The sequence below is a fragment of the Hydra vulgaris genome, chromosome 06, assembly GCF_038396675.1.
Source record: "Hydra vulgaris chromosome 06, alternate assembly HydraT2T_AEP".
NCBI lineage: Eukaryota > Metazoa > Cnidaria > Hydrozoa > Anthoathecata > Hydridae > Hydra > Hydra vulgaris.
In genome coordinates this window covers 26,613,782-26,633,958 of record NC_088925.1, presented here as the reverse complement: position 1 = coordinate 26,633,958, position 20,177 = coordinate 26,613,782, and the positions used below count along the sequence as shown (strand labels likewise).

The 20,177-nt window shown below is 28.9% G+C and overlaps 2 protein-coding genes across 2 annotated transcripts in view; both read right to left on the bottom strand.

Moving 5' to 3' along the window:
* Positions 1 to 1,196: 1,196 nt before the first annotated feature.
* The window catches only part of LOC105848419 (uncharacterized), a 76,989-nt gene continuing 58,008 nt past the window's right edge, over positions 1,197 to 20,177 (bottom strand). The window contains exons 6-10 of the mRNA XM_065799726.1: positions 16,129 to 16,345; positions 10,935 to 11,010; positions 5,011 to 5,060; positions 4,615 to 4,851; positions 1,197 to 1,380 (exon numbers count right to left, since the gene is read on the bottom strand). Of these exons, the coding sequence (XP_065655798.1) occupies positions 1,307 to 1,380; positions 4,615 to 4,851; positions 5,011 to 5,060; positions 10,935 to 11,010; positions 16,129 to 16,345 (654 nt within the window). The 3' untranslated portion in view covers positions 1,197 to 1,306. The remainder of the gene's footprint in view (positions 1,381 to 4,614; positions 4,852 to 5,010; positions 5,061 to 10,934; positions 11,011 to 16,128; positions 16,346 to 20,177) is intronic.
* LOC136080995 (uncharacterized) lies at positions 13,226 to 13,989 on the bottom strand. The gene is made up of 2 exons (XM_065798341.1): positions 13,834 to 13,989; positions 13,226 to 13,731 (listed from the first exon to the last, which is right to left on the bottom strand). Exons 1-2 carry the CDS (start codon positions 13,890 to 13,892, stop codon positions 13,479 to 13,481), a joined length of 312 nt encoding a protein of 103 aa, XP_065654413.1. The 5' UTR covers positions 13,893 to 13,989; the 3' UTR covers positions 13,226 to 13,478.

The window sequence follows — 20,177 nt, the reverse complement described above, 5'->3', positions numbered from 1 at the left end:
TTATCATAAAAAAATACATCATGTCATTATTATTATTGTTATTATTGCTATTATTGTTATTATCATCATTACTATTATTATTATTACTGCCTACATAACAATCATATATATCAATTATTTCATGCATAGTAATAAAATAGTAGCATAAAAATAAAGTAACATAAAATAACATTATAACAAAGCAGCCGTGTCGCAGTGGTAGTGCACTTTCCTCAGAAACAAAGGACCCATGGGTTGAACCCCACCTTTTAGCAAGTTTTGCAACATTCGTTAGGAAGGAGGCGTGAACTTCCTATTAAACACTCTTCCGCGGTGCTTCCGAGTTGACTTACATTTATATCATTTTTTTGTTTATATTTAAATTTTTATGTTCAACTGTTTACATTAAAATAATTTATTTGTTATTAATTAATGAATCTTTGATTTTTATGAAGAATTTTTTAAGGGAACTTTCAACATTTAAGTTACAGACAAGTTTTCAAAACTTTTTTGTAAAAAATTTAGTAAAATCCTTATGTACACGCTGCAAATCGTTTGTAAATAAGAAAAAAAATTAGAGTACGAAATGGTTGCTTAGTTACGCAAAAGATAAAAACCTTTAATCATAGTTAATAGAATATAACTATTATTCTATAGACTATGATTAAATAAGCCTTCGGATCCAGAATTTTAAGCAACTTTATTATTTTTAGCATTTATAAATAAAATAAAATAGTAACGTACTTTATAAACTGTTATCAGACTATGATAACATTTTTTGTTTTTTTTTTTTAAAATAGATCCGTTTTTTTTTCAGATTTTTTTTTTCAACAAATGAAACCCACTCTCATTCAGATTTATGTTTTGTAAAAAACTGAATGAATGAATAACTGAATGAAAAACTGAATGAAAAACTGAATGAAAAACTGAATAAAAAACTGAATGAAAAACTGAATGAAAAACTGAATGAATGAAAAACTGAAAAACTGTATGATTCATTCAGATTTATTTTTTGTAAAAAAAAAAACGTATATAAAACCCGGAAAATAAACAATAACAAAAAACAAATTAGTTTAAAAAAATGCCTTAACACCACTGTGGATGGAATTTATTATCTAAATATATGATTTTTGATTACAAATGTATAATGAAACTGATTATGCAACGTAGTGTTGCATACAACTTTAAATAAAAAGGTTTTAAGAATTCACTAAAATTAATAAAAACTATAAAATTCTGTTATAATATACAATATGAAAAAAAGTAAGTTTTAAAATAAAATACAAAAAATCAATAAGCTATATGTCCAAATGAATACTTTCCGCAGTTAAACACTCCATTTAGCTCTTTGAACCCAGATGCCATCAGTAGATTCTCGGAAATATAGACCATTCTCGTTTCCTTAAACAAAGGTTAAATTATTACAGCAACAACAACAACAACAACAACAACAATAGCAGCAAAAACAACAGCAAAAACAACAACAACAACTACTACTACTATTCAAGAATGGGTCCATAAGGGGGATGATGGGGGCAATTATCCCCCCCCCTTCCTTACATAATTTAAATAACCATTTTTTTTTGTATCTAGTATTTTTAGCCTTTTATAAAAAAAAGCATACTTGATTTGTTGATTACTTAAACAACTTATATAACAAGTTCTATTTTACGATTTTTCGACTTCGCAAAATTGTTAATCATGTTTTCAACATTTACTGTAACTTCTCTCTGCACATTAAGTAAGGCCAATTCGACTAATCTGTTTTCTATCAAAAGTGTTTTCAGCCAATTTTTAATTCTTCGCAAGGTTGAGAAGCAATGGCTACACTTACAGGACATGACTTGATAATTTGAAATAACTTGTGAGTAATTGGATATTGCATCAGGTCACGCAAATCGAAAATAACAGAAAGATCAATAGGTAGTGATGTAATTCCTCCCTCATTTTTCCTTTTTATACGTTGGAACTGCCATAGTTCAACTTCTGATGTAATTTCAGGTGCAGGTAAGTTTTAGGTACTAAGTCCAAGAATGACGCCAGAAAGAAAGACATTACTGATTGCAAGAAAGAGTTTCAACAATATCTTTATGATTCAATGTAATAATACTTTTGAGATTTAGCATAGATTTGAAGACAAACGTAAAGACAAGTTTAGAGGGATGTAAATTGATTGCCTGTAATATTCTTCCATTGCATCTGAAGGTATATTTTTACGACACTTTATTTTTACGACATGTCTGCCGTTGTACTATTCTTTTTCAATTATGGTTTTTTTCTTCGGCTCTAAGAATTTCATTAAACATTTCTACGGTATTCTTCTTAAACTTCCTGTGGTGGTGCTGATGTGCTTTTGAGTTCATTCGTTTTTTAGTATCCTTAAGGTGGTAGTATGGTCAAAATTCTAAAATCATTTTTTTTAACTAAACAATATTGACTTTTCCATATAATATTAAAAAGCTTCATAAAACATTGTAAAAAAAAAAAAAATTAAAACTTTACATTTAGACCGAAGTTTTAGGTCGCGAAACCTTAAAAAGTCAAAAGGCGCTGCAATAAATATTGAGACAATAGTAGATACTATAAAACTTAAATTTTCAGAGTTTACTTGTAATAAATTAAAGAACTCATGAAAGCGAAATTATAAAGCTAGCTTAAAACATCGAGGAGATACAGCATATACAACTAACGGGTAAAGTAGTTTATTTAGAATGAAAGAGTAGTATATATGAGCATATTTATAAGAGTATAACAGAAAAAGAGTAATAGTCAAAATAAAATTATATAAATACGATTTGTGGGGTTGCTGAAAAATTCCCCCCCCCCCTGCTCTTGATGATCTGGATCCACCCCTTCTACTATTACAACAACAACTACTACTACTACTACTACTACTACTACTACTACTACTACTACTACTACTACTACTACTTTCGTTTGGTAACAAAATAATAATATGCATGTAAAACAACATATATGCACAAAACAGTAACATGTATACTGCATATATGTTGTATATAACGTATACATGTCGTTTTTTTATACATACGTATTTCAGAATAATGTATACATGTCGTTTTTTCATACATACACGTTATTTTGTATACTTTGGTTTAGTTTAGGTTATATTGTATATCTTAGGTTTGTACATGTAAGTTATGTTATTTTGTATACAGTATACAAAACAACATAACATACATGTACAAACCGAAGATATACTTTGGTTTAGTTTAGGTTATATTAAACTAAACCAAAGTATACATAATAACGTGTATGTGTGAAAAAACAACATGCATACGTTTTTATTATACATGTCGTTGTACAAAACAACGACATGTTTACAAATTATCTACCATTAGTAATAAAATATCGATGTAGATGTAGCTAGATAGTTACGCGTATTAGCGATGTAGATGTAGCTAGATAGATACGCAGCGATCTACCATTAGTAACAAAATAGCGATATTTAATGTTCAACTATTTTTTTAGTACAGCTGTCACCGAAATGATTTAACCATGCAATGTTTACAGCAATAATCATTTTTGTACTGTATATATACAGTATACACTATAATGTACGCATTTACTACAAGAAAACGCTTTTGTTTAAAAAAAACAAACAATATTTAATACATAAACATAAATGAATAAAAAATATAAAAAATGTTAGTACTTTGTTTAAGCTCCGCAAATCTTTAATTAGCGTCTATTTTTTGCGGCTTCTAAGCATTAAGAGACTTACAATATTACACTTTAAATTGTAATTGCTGGACACTGCTTAACAGATGGTGCAATGTATCTTGGATAAAAGGGTGAGTTTAGTGGCCGAGGAAAATAGACTTGATGTGCTGCAAACTACTTAACTTGCGTTCTGCCTGAGAACATGACAGGTCGTCACATTTTAATAGGCCAATCCTGTTCTTTTTAAAATTATAGCAATTACAAACATTTTTTGAGAATGACGTGGCTTGAAGCAGCACAGTTCAATTCCAACAGTGCGAGTACTAACATTTACACTAGAAATAATTTGAGCAAGAGTTAGTGAGCTTAAAACCTGTGTGTGCTTCACAACCAAACAGCGTATTACGTTGTCGGTTTTAGGAGTGGTAATTCTTGGTTTTCCACAAAATTTTCTTGAATTGATCAATCATGAATAATTGTCTTCATCTTCAAACATTTATTAGTCATTCAATTAGACTTGTTTCATTAAATGCTGTATCTGTGCATGTTTAACAAGTGATGTTGTACATCATACTCTAAATTAATAATGATTAAATCACACATGCTTTTAATGTATGTAGAGTATTTAAGATATTTTTCTGATGGTTAATTACTACACAATCACCAGCACTACACGTAATTGTTTGGTGCGCTGCACGCAAACTTTGCATTTATAATAATTATTATGAACAGCTATGAGTGGTCAGATTTTTTTGGCAATAAATCTGCAAATCTCAAAAGTAAAGAGATAAAGTAAAACTACAATGAAAAAATTTTATAAAAGCTATGAAGCTAACTAGTTGTTAACTTATTTTCGACCTGGATGTTTTAAAAAAAGTTATACTAAAAACTAATAATAGTTTTTTACAAGTTATTGTTTAATTCATCGTAATAAAAACAAGTAAAAAATCTTACCCATCCAATAATGTGTCCCAAAAGTTACTTCTTGATCGAAATAACCTTCTAATCTTTTTAAACGTTTCCAATCAATATTAGCAAAGACATTATTTTTGAACTCTTCTTTAGTTATAGCCAACCATGTGTTATAAGTACTATGAAACTTCAAATATAACTTTTGATTTCTGTGAATGGCGTATAAATCTCTGTTCAGAACGTCATGACCCAAAACTGAACCAACGCTCAAATCTAAAGCTATATTAATAAAAAGTAAACTATTCATTTTTAAATTAAATACGAGTGCATTAATTTTACTTAAACATTATACTGCAGTATGATGAAGAAGGATTTCGAAAATACAATAAAAAAGTTATAATGTTAAAAGTAAATGGAATTAAATTTAAGTTGAATAACCTGCCCATTTGATGCCGTTATCTTTTGAAGTATAACAAGCAGGTCTATTGCTATATAACAACAACAAATTTTGCGTTAATATTATATATAATAATATTAAAGCAAACCTATAATATAACTTTGTATCATAGATTTGCGTTATAACGAAAAATTAAATTTGTTATATCGTTATAACAAATTTAAATGTTTTGATTAGCGTAATATTTAAACAAAAAAACTTTATTTAACTTACTGCCCATTTTTAAAAATAGCGAAATTGATGCAAATGCTAACTCCGTCCGTCTAAGCTTTTTTACATTTTTTAAATCAAACAGACTTGATATGGTTTTTTAACCCGTATGATAGAGTTGACATTGGAATCCTGTACATAAACGCTACTCTACATAATGATAACATGGTTATTACTTCAATTGCCCTAACTACTTGTTCTTCATTTTATTTTCATATTTTTGAATTTGTTTGAAATTATTCTTGCAATCAAGATGATTTTCAATTGAAATAATAGGGTTATTTGTATATATATATAAAAACAATATTGACAAAAAGCCACAATCAGTAAGTAACTAATTTTGAACTTATTTAGTGTGTGTGTTCAATTTAAGAACGAACTCTACCTTTTTAGTTTTTTTTCTTTTTAATAAACAAAATACTTTAATAAAATATTCAAAATAAAAACGCTTGAATAGTTGTTCATATGATACCAAATGTAAAATAATACTTAAGATAAAATAAAATTTAATTGGTATTAACTTAGTTTACCAAAAAATTATATCATCAAAGTTTTTAAAACTATCAGGTTTGAAATAAATCTTTGCGAGTTTGTCCACAGTTCTTATACTAAGCTTTTATCATTCAAAAATTAAAACTAACAGAAATCAACCGCCTGCCTTTAATAGTTCAACATATAGTCCTCTTTACAAGCATAGGTTGTTTCAAAATTTTTTAAACAAAAAAGGCTTTGATCTATTAAACTAGAATGCAAAAAATAACTCAGGCAAATAACTTGATTTTAGTTCAAAGTGCAAACCTAAAGAACAATTGACTGGAATTTTGGGAATCTGAATGACAAAACTTAAAAAAATATTGACAAACATTAAGATAAATCGCAAATTAAAAAATATAAAATCTCCATGGATTAAGGATTTTAGAAAATTTTAGGTATTTAATATAGATAAACTTTCTACATCAAATACCTAAAACTAATAAAAATGAAGCTTTATATAAAACTTACGCTAAATTATTTGAACGTCAACGAAAAAACCTTAAAAAAAAAATTATATAAATACTGTTGGACCAAATTTATCCAAAGAAATTCCGCAAGCAATTAATATATTAGATTATGTAACAACTCCTAATACGCCACAGTTTAATTCATTTGAAATAACTTTTGAAGAGTATGAATGCGCCTTTAAAATACTAAAACACGCTTAACTAGTTTAAAAAACTAAACAAGCGTGTTACTACCATGGAGTGGTGTGGATTAAACTCGGAACTTCTTGCTTTTGAGTTAAGTGTTCTTCCACTACACCACTACCGTATATTACCAATTTTCAAGTTTATTCGAGGTATAACTAACCCTTTTGAAAGTTACCAATATACAGTTGGAGTTTTTATCGACTTAGCTAAAGATTTCAATACAATTGATCACAAAATTATTTTAAATAAACTAAATACTTACGATGTAGGTGATTATGCTTTAACTTGGCTTAAAAGCTATTTAAATAAACGAAAATAATTTGTACACGTAAATATAGTATCACCACTAAACTTGCTTGATATAACTTGTGAATTTCCTCAGGGGTCATTAGTTCAAAGTTAACGACGATTATGTTTGAAGACAACGCAAACTTATTTTTATCTCACAATAATATTAAATTACTGTTTCATAATAAGAATAAAAAACCAGTAAGAGTTCTGATTGATTTAAGAAAAATAAGTTGTCTATTAATATTAATTAAACAAAATGGAATTTTTTACATCCTAATCAGAAAAGATATTTTACCACAGATTTATACCATATGACATACCACCACTTTTTATTGGTAATACAATTTATAAAAAAATCAAAGTTACAAACTTTTTTGATATTTTTATCAATAAAAATCTGACTTGGAGTTATTACATATTTGAGCAGTAAAATATAAAAAAGCAAGTTTAAGTTTAAACAAAGAGTTTTCTAAATAAACAATTTAATTAAACTATATTATTCACTCATTCGTTGTCACATAAACTATACGTGACAATGAATGAGTGAACGTGATCATTGTGCGAGTTAGTACGAATAAAAATAAACTCGAACCTCTTTATCGTCAACAAAAACATGTTGCACGCCTCGTTAATTTCAAGAAACAATTTACTCATGCCAAGCTTTTTTTAATTAAAATGAAAGTTTCTAATATATACGAGCCTAATATTTTTAATGCTATTTGCTTTATATTTAAATGAAAAATAATCTATCCCCTGTACCATTTTATAACTTGTAAAACGAAAAAGAAAAAACTAAATACAATTTACGAAATGATGGCGACATTCGTCAATTAGCATACCAAACTAATTTTGGAAAATATTTCATTTTATTTCGGGGAGGATGTTGGAATAAAATAGTTTTAAAAAACTTTGACTTTTCTCTAGAGTTTAGCTATCTCACTTTCAAACATAAGCTTGAAAAAGTCATTTTTTTATTAGATGGTATTTCTATTTTCTTTTAACTTCGTTTCAAGTATAACAACTTATTAATTGTTATTTAACACTTTTCGTACTTATAAAATTGTATGACGCATCCTTATATAGTTTTTCAGTTTTTTATTCTAAATTATTTTTTTATCTTCTGGCATAATAGAAAGTTTGAACTCTTTTATTTCTTTTTCTTCATTATTTTTAAATTTAATTTGCGAATCTTTTTAGCAGTTTTCGACGACCAGGCCGTATTTCTTCGAGTCCCACTTTTTTCTATTTCTTTTATTTGTTCTAGTAAACTTTTATTATATTTCCTTATTTTATGTTTTATAAGGGATTGCTTTTTTTTAAATGCAATTTCAAAAACTGTTGGAGGATAGATATAATTAAACTTTGAAATGAAAGAGTTTAACTCATCAGCATTTGATTTGAAACCAAAGTTGAAAAAGTACACAATGGTCAACAAAGTGATAAAACCAACTGGTAATTATAGAATTAATAAAATCTGATTTTAAATGGTTCATAAAATTTAAATAAACAACAAATTCTTATCAATGAGCACCGTTGAAGAATATTTAACGAGGAAGTTTACGCTGCATTCCTTAAATCGTTTTTTATATAGCTAAAACAGGGATCAAACCTCGGAATATTTTCTTATTTTACGGCCGTCGTTTTAACTGCTGCGCTACGATACTTGTAACGCTTTATTCTTTAATTGAATATCTAGAATGTAATGAGAAAATTTAAAGAAAATCATTCATTCATTTGTTAATTTTTTTATTTATCTAATTTAAAAATCCTTTTTAAAATTGATTTTAAGATCTTTAAAACTTTTTTTTATAAATTTAGTTTGTACAGTTGTACGAACTAAATTTATAGTTGTACAGTTGGGTAATAATTGAACAGATACTCTTTCTACATATATAGCACTAATGTTCTTTTAAAGTGAATATCATGGTAGTTCTTGTCTGATTTAGTAACTAAATTTTTTCCTTGGATGAAACTTGATATATCCTGCAAAGAAAAAACAGATATGTTTATGAAGTCCAGAGTTCACATAAAACTATATGTTAATAAAGGGTTCGCAAAAAAAGTTTGGATGAAATTTCAAATAATCAGGTTAAATGAAACTTGGATATAGCTTTGCATAATCAGATCTCAATGAGCATTTTCATAAGAATAAAGTTTTTTTCCATAAAAAAATCTCCAAGTAATCTGGGTGCAGTTCTTTCAAAACTCTTAAAAAGAACTTTGCCAAAATGAAATGCAAAAAACTCTAAACTTTATTTCCTTTGTACTTATTCAATTACGAGAATCACGGGAGCTTACTCAGTGGAGCAAGACAAATGCAATCATTAAAATATATTGGATATATTACCAAAGATTACAAAAGAGACATAACGGGGGGCTACATTTGGTTTCTTTGAGAAACTTATTTGCAAATCTAGAATTTCAACTTTTTTCTAAACTTTATTAAGTGGCTTCTTACTTTCTTTTTATTAGATCTTTTTATTGACAATTTATCATGCATTATTTCTTATCAGATCATATGATTAAAAATCCAAAAACACCATTGTTATTGTCACAAATGAACACATTAAGTATTAGTGTCATAGCTAAATGTTTAAAGAAAACCACGCGAATAAAACACATAGCATAATTAAAAATTCAAAATAATCATTGCTGTTGTCACAATAAATACAAAAGGTTTGGTGTCTTTTCGATAAAATCAAACCCTGTGTTGAAAGCATGTGTTGTAGTTTTTTATATACTTAACTCAAATAAATACAACATTTAAAAGCAGATTGTTTTATATTTCCCAAGCAACTCTTTCAAGCAAAATATTTTGCATAAAGCTGCGGCGATTGGTGTCTAGTAACAAAAACACCCAACATCCTAAATATGAAAGTAATAAGGATACAAAAACATTTTATTTACTATTTTAAACTAAATTTAATTCCATCGACTGATTTCAAATATCAGTGTGATAAAGGTTTAGTCTCCTAACCTTTATCCGCCTAACACTCATACATGTAATGGTAATAGTAATAAGTACTAATACACAGTACTTTTTTTTTTTTAACTAAAAATACATTCTAACTTCGTTGCGTAAATTTTCGTTTCTGGCTTCTAAAAGGCGGCAGAATTTTTTTAATGGTTCAAATATGACTTAGCCATTGATTTAGGCATTGTGGAATTAGACATATGAATTAGGCATTGTGGAAACACCAAACCTAAATATGTTCATGGTAATATTAAATGAGAATGTTTTGCAAAAAAATCAACAGCCATTGTTGGCTGGTAACAGAAATACCCCAAAATGTTTACACTCTCTACCCCAAATGTGAAGGCAATTAGTTTTAATTATCTTATACTAAATTTAAATTCATTAATAGGTTTCAAACTTTGTCTCATGATTTTTAGTGTTTAAAAGCTATGGCTAGGTAAACTTATGCCAACCCTCTCCATTTTGTGGAGGGTGGCATTTTTTAATGGTTATAACTTAAGCTTTATCCACCGAACGTTCATAAAAGAGAACGCTGCAAAATATTAATATTTAAATGAACTTATGTTTCATATTTCACAATTACACGTTGTTATCTTTTATTTGAAATAAAAGATTACAATTTTTTTTTCAACACCTTCGATTCCAACAAGACTGCAAGCAACACTATTAGAGTTGGAAGTTGCTGGAGAAGAAAGGTAAAGTTTAGAGAGCAAGATAACGATTGATAGACAACTTAAAAGATTGTAAATTATATAAATCGGGAAAGAAAATGAAGGAAGCGAATTCCAAAGAAGTGATATTTGAGGAAAAATCTTGACGAATAATGATTATTTGACCACTTAGAAACAGTCACAGAAAAAGGATAAGACTTAAATGAATGACGAGTAGAACGAGAATGAATTTTAATATATGGCGCAAGAGACGTTTGCACGGATATCCAGGAATTGTTGGTTGAAGATGGGGGGGGGGGGGGTGTTGAAATATTTTTGTATTTTGTATCATATTTGCGTCTCCTAATGAAAAAAAAGAAAAGTTCTCAATTTCTAAGATACTTTTAGGAATTTTAGATTCTGGTGTTGGGGGATGCAAACCTCATCCCCACTGAGAGCAAAAGATAAAAACAACATTACGACGATATTATTACATTTAAAATTGACATTATTATTACATATCATTATATATTACAAAAACTATACTGTTATCTTCTAACGTCTGTTAAACAAATTAAAAAACTGCATACCTTTCAACATGCTGATTCTTACAAAGATATATTTGAGATTTTACGTTATCCCAGTATATTCCTCGACCGTAACTCTCTAATTAAAAAAAAAATCATTATTTTAAATATTGCTTTTATTTTCAAAACTATTGTTTTTAAAAACTGAAAAAATCTGAAAACTATCTACCCGATATTATAAAATCTGTTAAAATAAACCACAGTAGTATAATAATTTATGTAGTAGGTATAGCAACATAACTTATGATGCGATTACATAGTATGTAATGGTATAATATTTATTTGGTATAATATCTATTATACTATAACATACTATGTAATAGTATGATAAATTATGTTAGGTATTTCAAACAACTCTACTTTCAATTATTTTATAACAACTCTTAAATCAATTTATTCCGCGTAATTACAATATTCTTTAGAAAACACTTTAATAATTTTATTGTACTGAATTTTTTTTCTCTATCTCAGTTCTTTTAGACATTTTATTGAATAATTTTTTCAACATTATTACCAGACTACATAGTTTCCATTTTTAAATACGATTAATTGTTAAAAATAATTGGCTTTTACTGTAAAATTGGGTAAGGTCTAAATTTAAAGTGAAAAAGATTGACACATTCACGGATTGTGACGCTGTACATTTTTCAGGAAAGAGGGTTATCCAATTAAAAAAAAAACTTTTCCTAAATGGACTTGAAGTGGGTTTTCATGTATCGCACACGGAACCCAAATAAAAACCCATGTGGGTCAAGCGTTTGTTTTTATTGGAATTGAATGTTGATAAGTTATTGACAAGAGGTCGGAAGGGGAGGTATAATCCACCAAAAAATTATTGACGTAATCAATGCCCCTACGTTAATTTTAATGCTGAAGGCCGCTGAGGAAGTTTTTTCTAGTAAATTTAAAAAAATTTTAGCAAATTTTGTGGAGGCATTTTTGTTAAATAGAGGGTTGAACCATATGATGTCTACTTGAAATCCTTTATTATTAAACTTTTGGATTATGTTTTTTTGCATTCGCGCCATTTCTTGACTGTTAGAATTACGTAATATCAGCAAGCCATCATCACAGTAAAGTCCAATGTTGGTTTTTATAATTAAATTGGATAGTTGGATAGATCGTTGAGTATGTAGATCTCTCTCTCTCTTTTAATAATTTTTTCAACATTATTACCAGACTACATAGTTTCCATTTTTAAATACGATTAATTATTAAAAATAATTGGCTTATATATATATATATATATGTATATATATATATATTTTTATAATATATATATATATATATATAATATATATATATATATATATATATATATATTATATATATATATATATTATATATATATATATATATATATATATATATATATATATATATATATATATATATATATATATATATATATATATATATATATATATATATATATAATATATATATATATATAAAGCCAATTATTTTTAATAATTAATCGTATTTAAAAATGGAAACTATGTAGTCTGGTAATAATGTTGAAAAAATTATTCAATAAAATGTCTAAAAGAACTAAGATAGAGAAAAAAAATTTAGTACAATAAAATTATTAAAGTGTTTTCTAAAGAATATTGTAATTACGCGGAATAAATTGATTTAAGAGTTGTTATAATATATATATTAGGGTTTCCTAAATTTATACTTTTTTTAATTTTTATGTGCACGCATTTTTATCCCATTCTCTCGTGCCTCCAGATTGCAAATATATATAGAAAAACATTGTCGGACCACAATTTCAGCAATATGTGAAACTCCATTTTTTGTTAAAAATCGAAATTTTACACATTTTCCTAATAAAAATACCAAAATGTGTCAAATAATATGTATTTCAAAAATAATAAATTATATATTTTTTAATTGGGACTTGGAAAGATCTTTTTAAAGCTTTTTTCTATAGTCCCTGGCCACCAGCATTAAGTTTTGCTGCATATTGTCAGATTTATTCTTAGCGGCCGTGGTGCAGTGGTCAGAGCGCTTGCTTTATAAGCAAGAGATCCAGGCTCGACACGAGCTTTGGACAAATTTTTTGCGTCACGGTGAGGAAAGAGACGTGAACTTCCTGGTTAGATGTACTTCCGCGGTGCTCTGTGACAAGACCGTTAGGTCTTCTTGGGGCACCTAAATAACAAAAAAAAAGAAAAAAAAATCCACCTACAAAGTCCTGAATAAAGTTTAGTTTCTTTCTACACACTTGTTGACGCAAATCAAATTTTTAACAAATTTTTTAACAAATAAATCTGATGAATTTGGGGCTTTTTCCATCCTCCACAGCTCTACTTCACCATCAGAGACTTCTGCGATTTTTAACGGAAACAAACTTTCTGGACAAACCAGTTTCCAAAGCTCAGTGAACTTCAATATGATTGGTAGCTCAGGTTCTCCAATCTTAAACTTGTCAGGAACATCATACTGAACTAATCTATCCAACATTTCTTTTTTCACTTCCTGCTCTACATCTTCATCAGCCAGAGATAGCAGCACTAACTGCTCAGTCAAGTACCAGTTATGTCATTGCATACTAGCAATCAATGCTGAACCAAGATTGGGATATTTTTCTTTGATGCAAAAAGCATTCTTGAAAGCGGCAAGATCATTTGAGGGTGAACTTGCAACCAAGTACGACTTTAGAAACCAAGATGCATAACTGACAGATGTAAAAAAGGCTGCTGTCTCTATCATCTTTTTTTCCACTTCGCTCATAATCATGGCGATCTTATCGGTTATTCTCAGGGTAAGAACGTATAAAGCATCAGCCATAAACCTAAAAAGTAAGATTTTATCACCATTAATATTTGTTTATTATATTTTTTTATTTATATGTAAAATATTATACTTATGCATTTTTTTTTTCAATATACTGTACCTAGCTTCATGGCAGCCTCCAGGTTGATGAAAACACAGTCCAGGTACTTCTTCTCCCATATAGAAAACAAAAAGCTCGCATAGTTTTCTGTAATCATTCCTCACAATAGTTTTTGAGACAAGGGCCTCTTTTCCAAACTTCAGAGCTTTCTTAGCAATTTCAATTTCAAGGGGTGACTCAACCTAAAGCTGACTCCAATAAAACCTAACGAGATCTATCATCTTGTCAACCTCTTTCTTGAAAAAATACCAATTTTTATAGAGTTTGACATGCAGCCCTTATCTTGTCCCTTCGTCTTCCCTCAAGTCAAAGCCTCCATAAAGTGTGAGATGTGTATTTCTAGCATATGTCTTTTACAGAGAAACCATATAAGTTTAATATTAAGAATGGAGCTAAGGATAACAACAGCTCCAGAGTGTATTCCAGTATTGGATGCAGTAGTGTCACAGTAAACAGCAATTATTTGATCTGCAATGTCATAGTATTCTAGCAGTTTCAAAATTGCTTCAGCCTGGTCTTTACTTTTTTCAGCCAGGTCATTTCTTCGTTCAGAACTTGGTGTCTAAACAACACCTAGTAGTATATCATCTGTGTCACCCATATTAGAGGATGTAACACTGACCGCTATTCTTTCTACAAAAACAGTTATTTTTAGATCTTCTTCAATCCATTTTATCCTTTTTCCTTCAAAATAAACACATAGCTTTTTTCTCTTCAGAGTAATTATAACTTCTTGATTTAGTTTATCTCCTAATATCTCCAAATATCTTTTTCTATGGACTGCACTTCTCGATAGATTAATACCTTCTACATTTACACCAGCTTTATTGCAAATAGCTGCTACTAATGAAGTTTGTGGGCATACACCTACTCTGTATCGAGCAGAAACTGAAGCAGTACAGTCTACCAGGTCTTCAGCACTTATACTTATCATTATCTTAGATTTAGTAGAATGACTGAATCTATTACGTAATTTTTCATCATCTGAAATATCTAAACTAAGATCCAGTTCAGAATCAATTCCAGATGAATAAAAAGAAGCCTCAAGCTCATTGTATTTTGTTGGATTAATTGTGATACTATCTTTACCTCTTGCTTCCTCCATCCTCTTGAGCCGAATATATTTATTTTTATGAATTTTGTAATCCAGTTCTTCTGTAATATACATGTTTCGATCTCCTTTTTGACCTAGATAAAACTTTATATCCTCCTTTTTGCATTCTCAAAACGAAAACGATCCTAATTTACTTTTTGTTCAAAATTTGCTAATGAAATATCAAAGAGTGTATTACTCTTCTCTAAAAACTCATTCTGTATTTTAGAGTAGTTGTCATAGTAAAGTTGTCTGTATCTTAGAGAAATTGCCAGAAGTTGCTAGAGTTTCAATTTAATGATTTGAGATGATGTAGATTTATGTGCTTATTATGGAGCTTTAGTATTTTATCCCTGAAACTGGATCCACTGTTGATCCACTTCTCAGCCTTCCTTTCTTTTTTTTTTTTGAGTACGACCCACTTTATTTAATACTTTTATCATTTGTTAATTCTGAAACAAATTTTTAAAAATTAAATTATGGTGTCCCCCTAAAAAAATTACATTTAATTAATACAAGTAATATATATTAAAAAACTAGTTCATATATAACTTTTAAATATTACTATAAGCGGTTAAAATCAAAAGAATAGACAAAATCAAGTCAAAACAAAACAGCATACAGAAAACACAAAAGTTGTTTTCTAATCATTATCGACCCCCTCTGTGAATCAAGCTCCAATGAATCTTCTGTACCAAATAGGCCTGATGGACTGAGTCTTTTATAGTCTAAAAACATTAGTTTCCTAAATTCTCTAAGGTAAGGAGCAATAAAAATTTAAAATTGTTGAATTCGCATCTAAATTGGTAAAAAAAGCTCAAATTTTATCAAAAATTAGGAAATTGAGATTTTACATATAGCTATAATCGACCTCAGAAAGATTTTTTAATCATATATATGAACTCAGTAGACATAAAGGAATGGGAAAAACATGCGTGCACAAATTTTTTTTAGGGATACCCTAATAAAAATTTATGTATGTATGTATTTGTACGGTTTTGAAACTAAAAAAAAATTTTAGAATTGAGACCCTTAATATTGAAACAAATAAGTTAAAAAACCTTTTTTAATATCAACTTTTTTTCTTCAAAATCCTATAGAATCTTTAGGGCTTTTGACAAGAAGTAATAAAAAATAATATTTTTTATATAAAAAATATATATACGTATTTCTGTAATAAATATGTTAGGGATGTAAATTACCTAAACCTTTTATTTGATTAATGATAGATTTTCTACAGCTTTTCGTGAAGTTTTTTCTAACTGTCTGGTATAGACTCCAGGGTTTCTTTGCAGTATTTTCAAAAGAGAGTTTCATAGGTATTTCAATAATGTTTGATCCACCATATGTACAGGACGTACTTTGGATCATAATGACAACGCTATGGCTTATACCACTAGCATTTAAACTCATAGGAATCTATAACAAATACATTTAGCAATAACTTTGTATAGAAATCTTTATTCTGTTGAATATTTATGAAAAAGTTTTCTCGTAATTGTACAAAAGTTATTATACAGAGTGCTCAATGTTCTAAAAGAACAGAGCAATAATAAATTAGTAAAAACACTAATCTAATTTTTAGTTACTTCAACACTGTGTATCACCATCAGTAGGTTCATCAGGAAGAATCATCAGGAAGCATCTTTTTGATGAACCTACTGATGGTGAAACACAGTGTTGAAGTAACCAAAAATTAGATAAGTGTTTTTACTAATATATATATATATATATATATATATATATATATATATATATATATATATATATATATATATATATACGTATATATAAATTAGTAAAAAACACTTATCTAACTTCCATCTTCTACTTTAAGTTTCACCATTGCTGGATCATCAGGAAGTTATATATATATATATATATATATATATATATATATATATATATATATATATATATATATATATATATATATATATATATATATATATATATATATATATATACTCTATATAAAATAAGTCATGAAACCGATTTGTGCAATAACTTATGTAGCAAAAAAATGTATAGAATTTTCTAGAACATCGTATAACGTTGTGCGCCGTCAGCCTGGACAGTGACGCCACGATGACGTAATTGATCGGGAAGCTTCTGTAGAGTTCTGAAATTTTCTTTAGCCGTTTTGCAGTCTGCCATAAACTGGTATATAAACGAGGTGTTCAAAGCGGGTAGTTGAGTTTTAATTATTTAAATTTGGTGTCAACATTATTATTTCCTTATTTTAATTATTGCGCATTTTCTATAGTTTAAGTATAAAGAGATCCTTATTATTTATCCATATTATTTGGTAATTTACATTTAACTCTTTCGCAAATTATAATTGACCATATAATATTATATTAGTGTCTGCCTTTTTCATTTTCTATAATCGTTATATGCTTCTTTTGAAATAAAATATATTAACAATAACAGTTCAATTAAAAACTTGATAACAGTTTCTTTAATTTGTTATGTATTTAATATTGACGTTAAGGCCTTTCCTATTTCAGTTGCTGAGTAGAAGACAACAAGTTGTTTAAGAAGAGCACTTCTAACACGGAGAAGAACAAGGAAACCTGGACAAATAACTTGGTCCAGTTTTAAGCCCCATCAAGAAGAGGCAACGTGGCAATTTATGAATCACCCTTGAACGAACGGAGTTGCATGCCCTTGAAAAAACACGTCATTACACGCGTTTCAAATTTCTTGAATCCACCACCAATAACGGAGAGAGAATCAGTTTAATTGCTGTAGAGCTTAAAGACCTATGGAGCAAAACGTTGAATTTCCCGCATGTATCAAGCCATTTGTGAAAAACTTGCAAAATTTCTGAAAGACTACGAGCGCTGCAGAAAAAAACAAAACTTTGGATAATTAAATGAACTGTATGACATGACCAAGATGAAAGACGAATGGTTGTGCAAAGAGGATGAGAACCTATACAAACTGTAAATTGAGAGCAAAGAACACGTTGGTTAATCGACTGGCAAACCTGCTAATGCCAATATCATCCACCCACCCAAGCGAAAGAAGGCAATGGATGCAACTGTGTCCACACTTACCAGCTTAGCGCTACGCAATTGTTACAAAAGTAGCACAGACTCATCCGAAAACAGTACAGACAGTTCTTGGGAGAATGACAACGCAGCATCAATAAGCGAAAGGAAGCATAACCCAACAGGCATTGCAAGACGTCTTGTTACATGCTTAAAGCTGTCGTCCCACGGAGCAGCAGTGGTGTACCGCCAGCTTTCTGGTGAGGGCATAAAAATTCCAACCCCATGTTAATCAGCAATCCACAAGGCTATCTACACGAGAGCTACTCAGGTGAAGAAACACTTGGTGAGCACGCTTCATCTTGGTAAGTGGATCATTCACTTTGACGGCAAATACATTGAGGGCTTTGAATATCAGGCCGTGGTCCTTAAGAATGAATCTAAAGAAAATAAGTTAACTGCGCTAAAATTGAAAGAAGGGAATGCTCAACCAATCTTTGAAGGACTCCAGGATGTGTTAAAGGAGTTCAATCCGTGGGAATCAGTTGTGATGGTTGTTGCCGACACAAAAAACGTGAATACCGTATGAAGTTTCTCTATCACCTCACTCGTGTCTTCCGTCACTTAACTGAGAGGAATGAGATCCCTTTCGTAAATTTCAAACAGATCCCAAACATCAGCAATGCACACTGGAACTCTTGTGCCATTCTAGCCCTTCTTGCATTTAATCAGATGCCAGAAACCTGGATCAGGTTGCGTAAAATCTGTTCATTCATTTCTTACTCATGGGCTGACCATTGGTTCAGCAGCCAATTGTTCCGCGTTCGTGTTTCGGAGTTATAGAGTTGAGAGAGGATTATAACCACAATTGAGTAGCCTCCTCGTCTGTAGTGGCTTTCTGGGCCTTGAAGAAGTGAATTAACAAAAAAAAAAATTATATATATGTATACAACACTTGATTCTACTGTAATCTTAAAATCTAATTGCGAAAATTAGAGAAACTACCAAAAATATTTTCAAATATTACTGAATCTTTTTTAATCTCCTTCTTTAGCATATCTAATTACCTGATAAAAAGCAAAATGAATACATTCATTACACCAGAAGTTTTTTTATAAACTTCTTATTAAGAAGTAAGATATTAATAATAATTGTTATAATCGGATTAAAAATGATATTATAGTTTTTATCTAAACAAAAAACACAAATTAAAACAAAAACATTTTGTTGGCAATAAAATTATTTAATAAACAAGGATCCTGATAATGCCAACCTACCTGACCCAAGAACGCCACTTGATAGCGTGCCATCAATGAGCACTGAGAAGCAAATATTGAAGTCTTTTAATTTTATCGCGAAAAATAATTTAATTTAAATGTTTAAATTAAGTAAAACTCTATGGTGCGATTATAAAAACATCTGTAGAATAAGAATTACAACTTGATAAAAATTGGTGCAAATGTAGCATATGGCCCCACCAAACTCTAGATAAAGTTTTTTGATAGTTTTAGTTTATATTTTGTTAGTTTTTTGCTACTTAGAACTTAAAACATTACCGATTACTGTGATAATCAATCACTATTTTTAAAGTAAAATTTACATGAGTGTTCTACTATGTAATATCAACAACTTTTATTATGATTGTTTTATTGCGACGTGTATCATTTTCATTCTATAGACATAAAATATTGATTTGCTATTTGAAATGTGGTTTCAATTAGCTTAAGCATAGCGTAAATATCTCAGCATTTCCTAAAGTATAAACTACTGTCGAAATGCAAAAAAAAAGTGCTAAAAAAGTGCAAAACCTTGCAAAAATACTATCATTTACTAAAACAAATCAAAAACAGTTTTTATTGGCCCTTTAAACCTTTTTAAATACATTAATTTTCAAAACTAAATGAAAGAAACACTATATAAGCCCTATTTTTTTACCTTTTTCTACTATCCAATTTCTACTATCCAATTGAATTTGATTAAATTGTAAGACATAGTCTTTTATTTTCTCTTCAAGAAATTTATTCCAAATTTTTATTACACTTTTTTAGTCAAATAGCCTTTAATATTATTACATGCAATATTAAAATTCATAATTACTAACAGCAGTTAAGGGTTAAAATGTTCATTATAAATCGTTAATTATAACTCTTTGCTGTCTAATCTAATAAATCGAATTATGTTAGAAGTTCTATAAAGATGCATACTGTTCAGATCAGTTATGCAGCAAAACAATCTTTAATTATACCTTGGATAAT

Bases quoted from the DNA above. Each gene is read 5' to 3' on its own strand.
- LOC136080995 (XM_065798341.1), bottom strand. From the start codon at position 13,892: ATGGGAGAAGAAGTACCTGGACTGTGTTTTCATCAACCTGGAGGCTGC. The intron at 13,732-13,833 runs GTACAGTATATT...CTTACTTTTTAG, and splicing joins GGAGGCTGCCATGAAGCTAG to GTTTATGGCTGATGCTTTAT.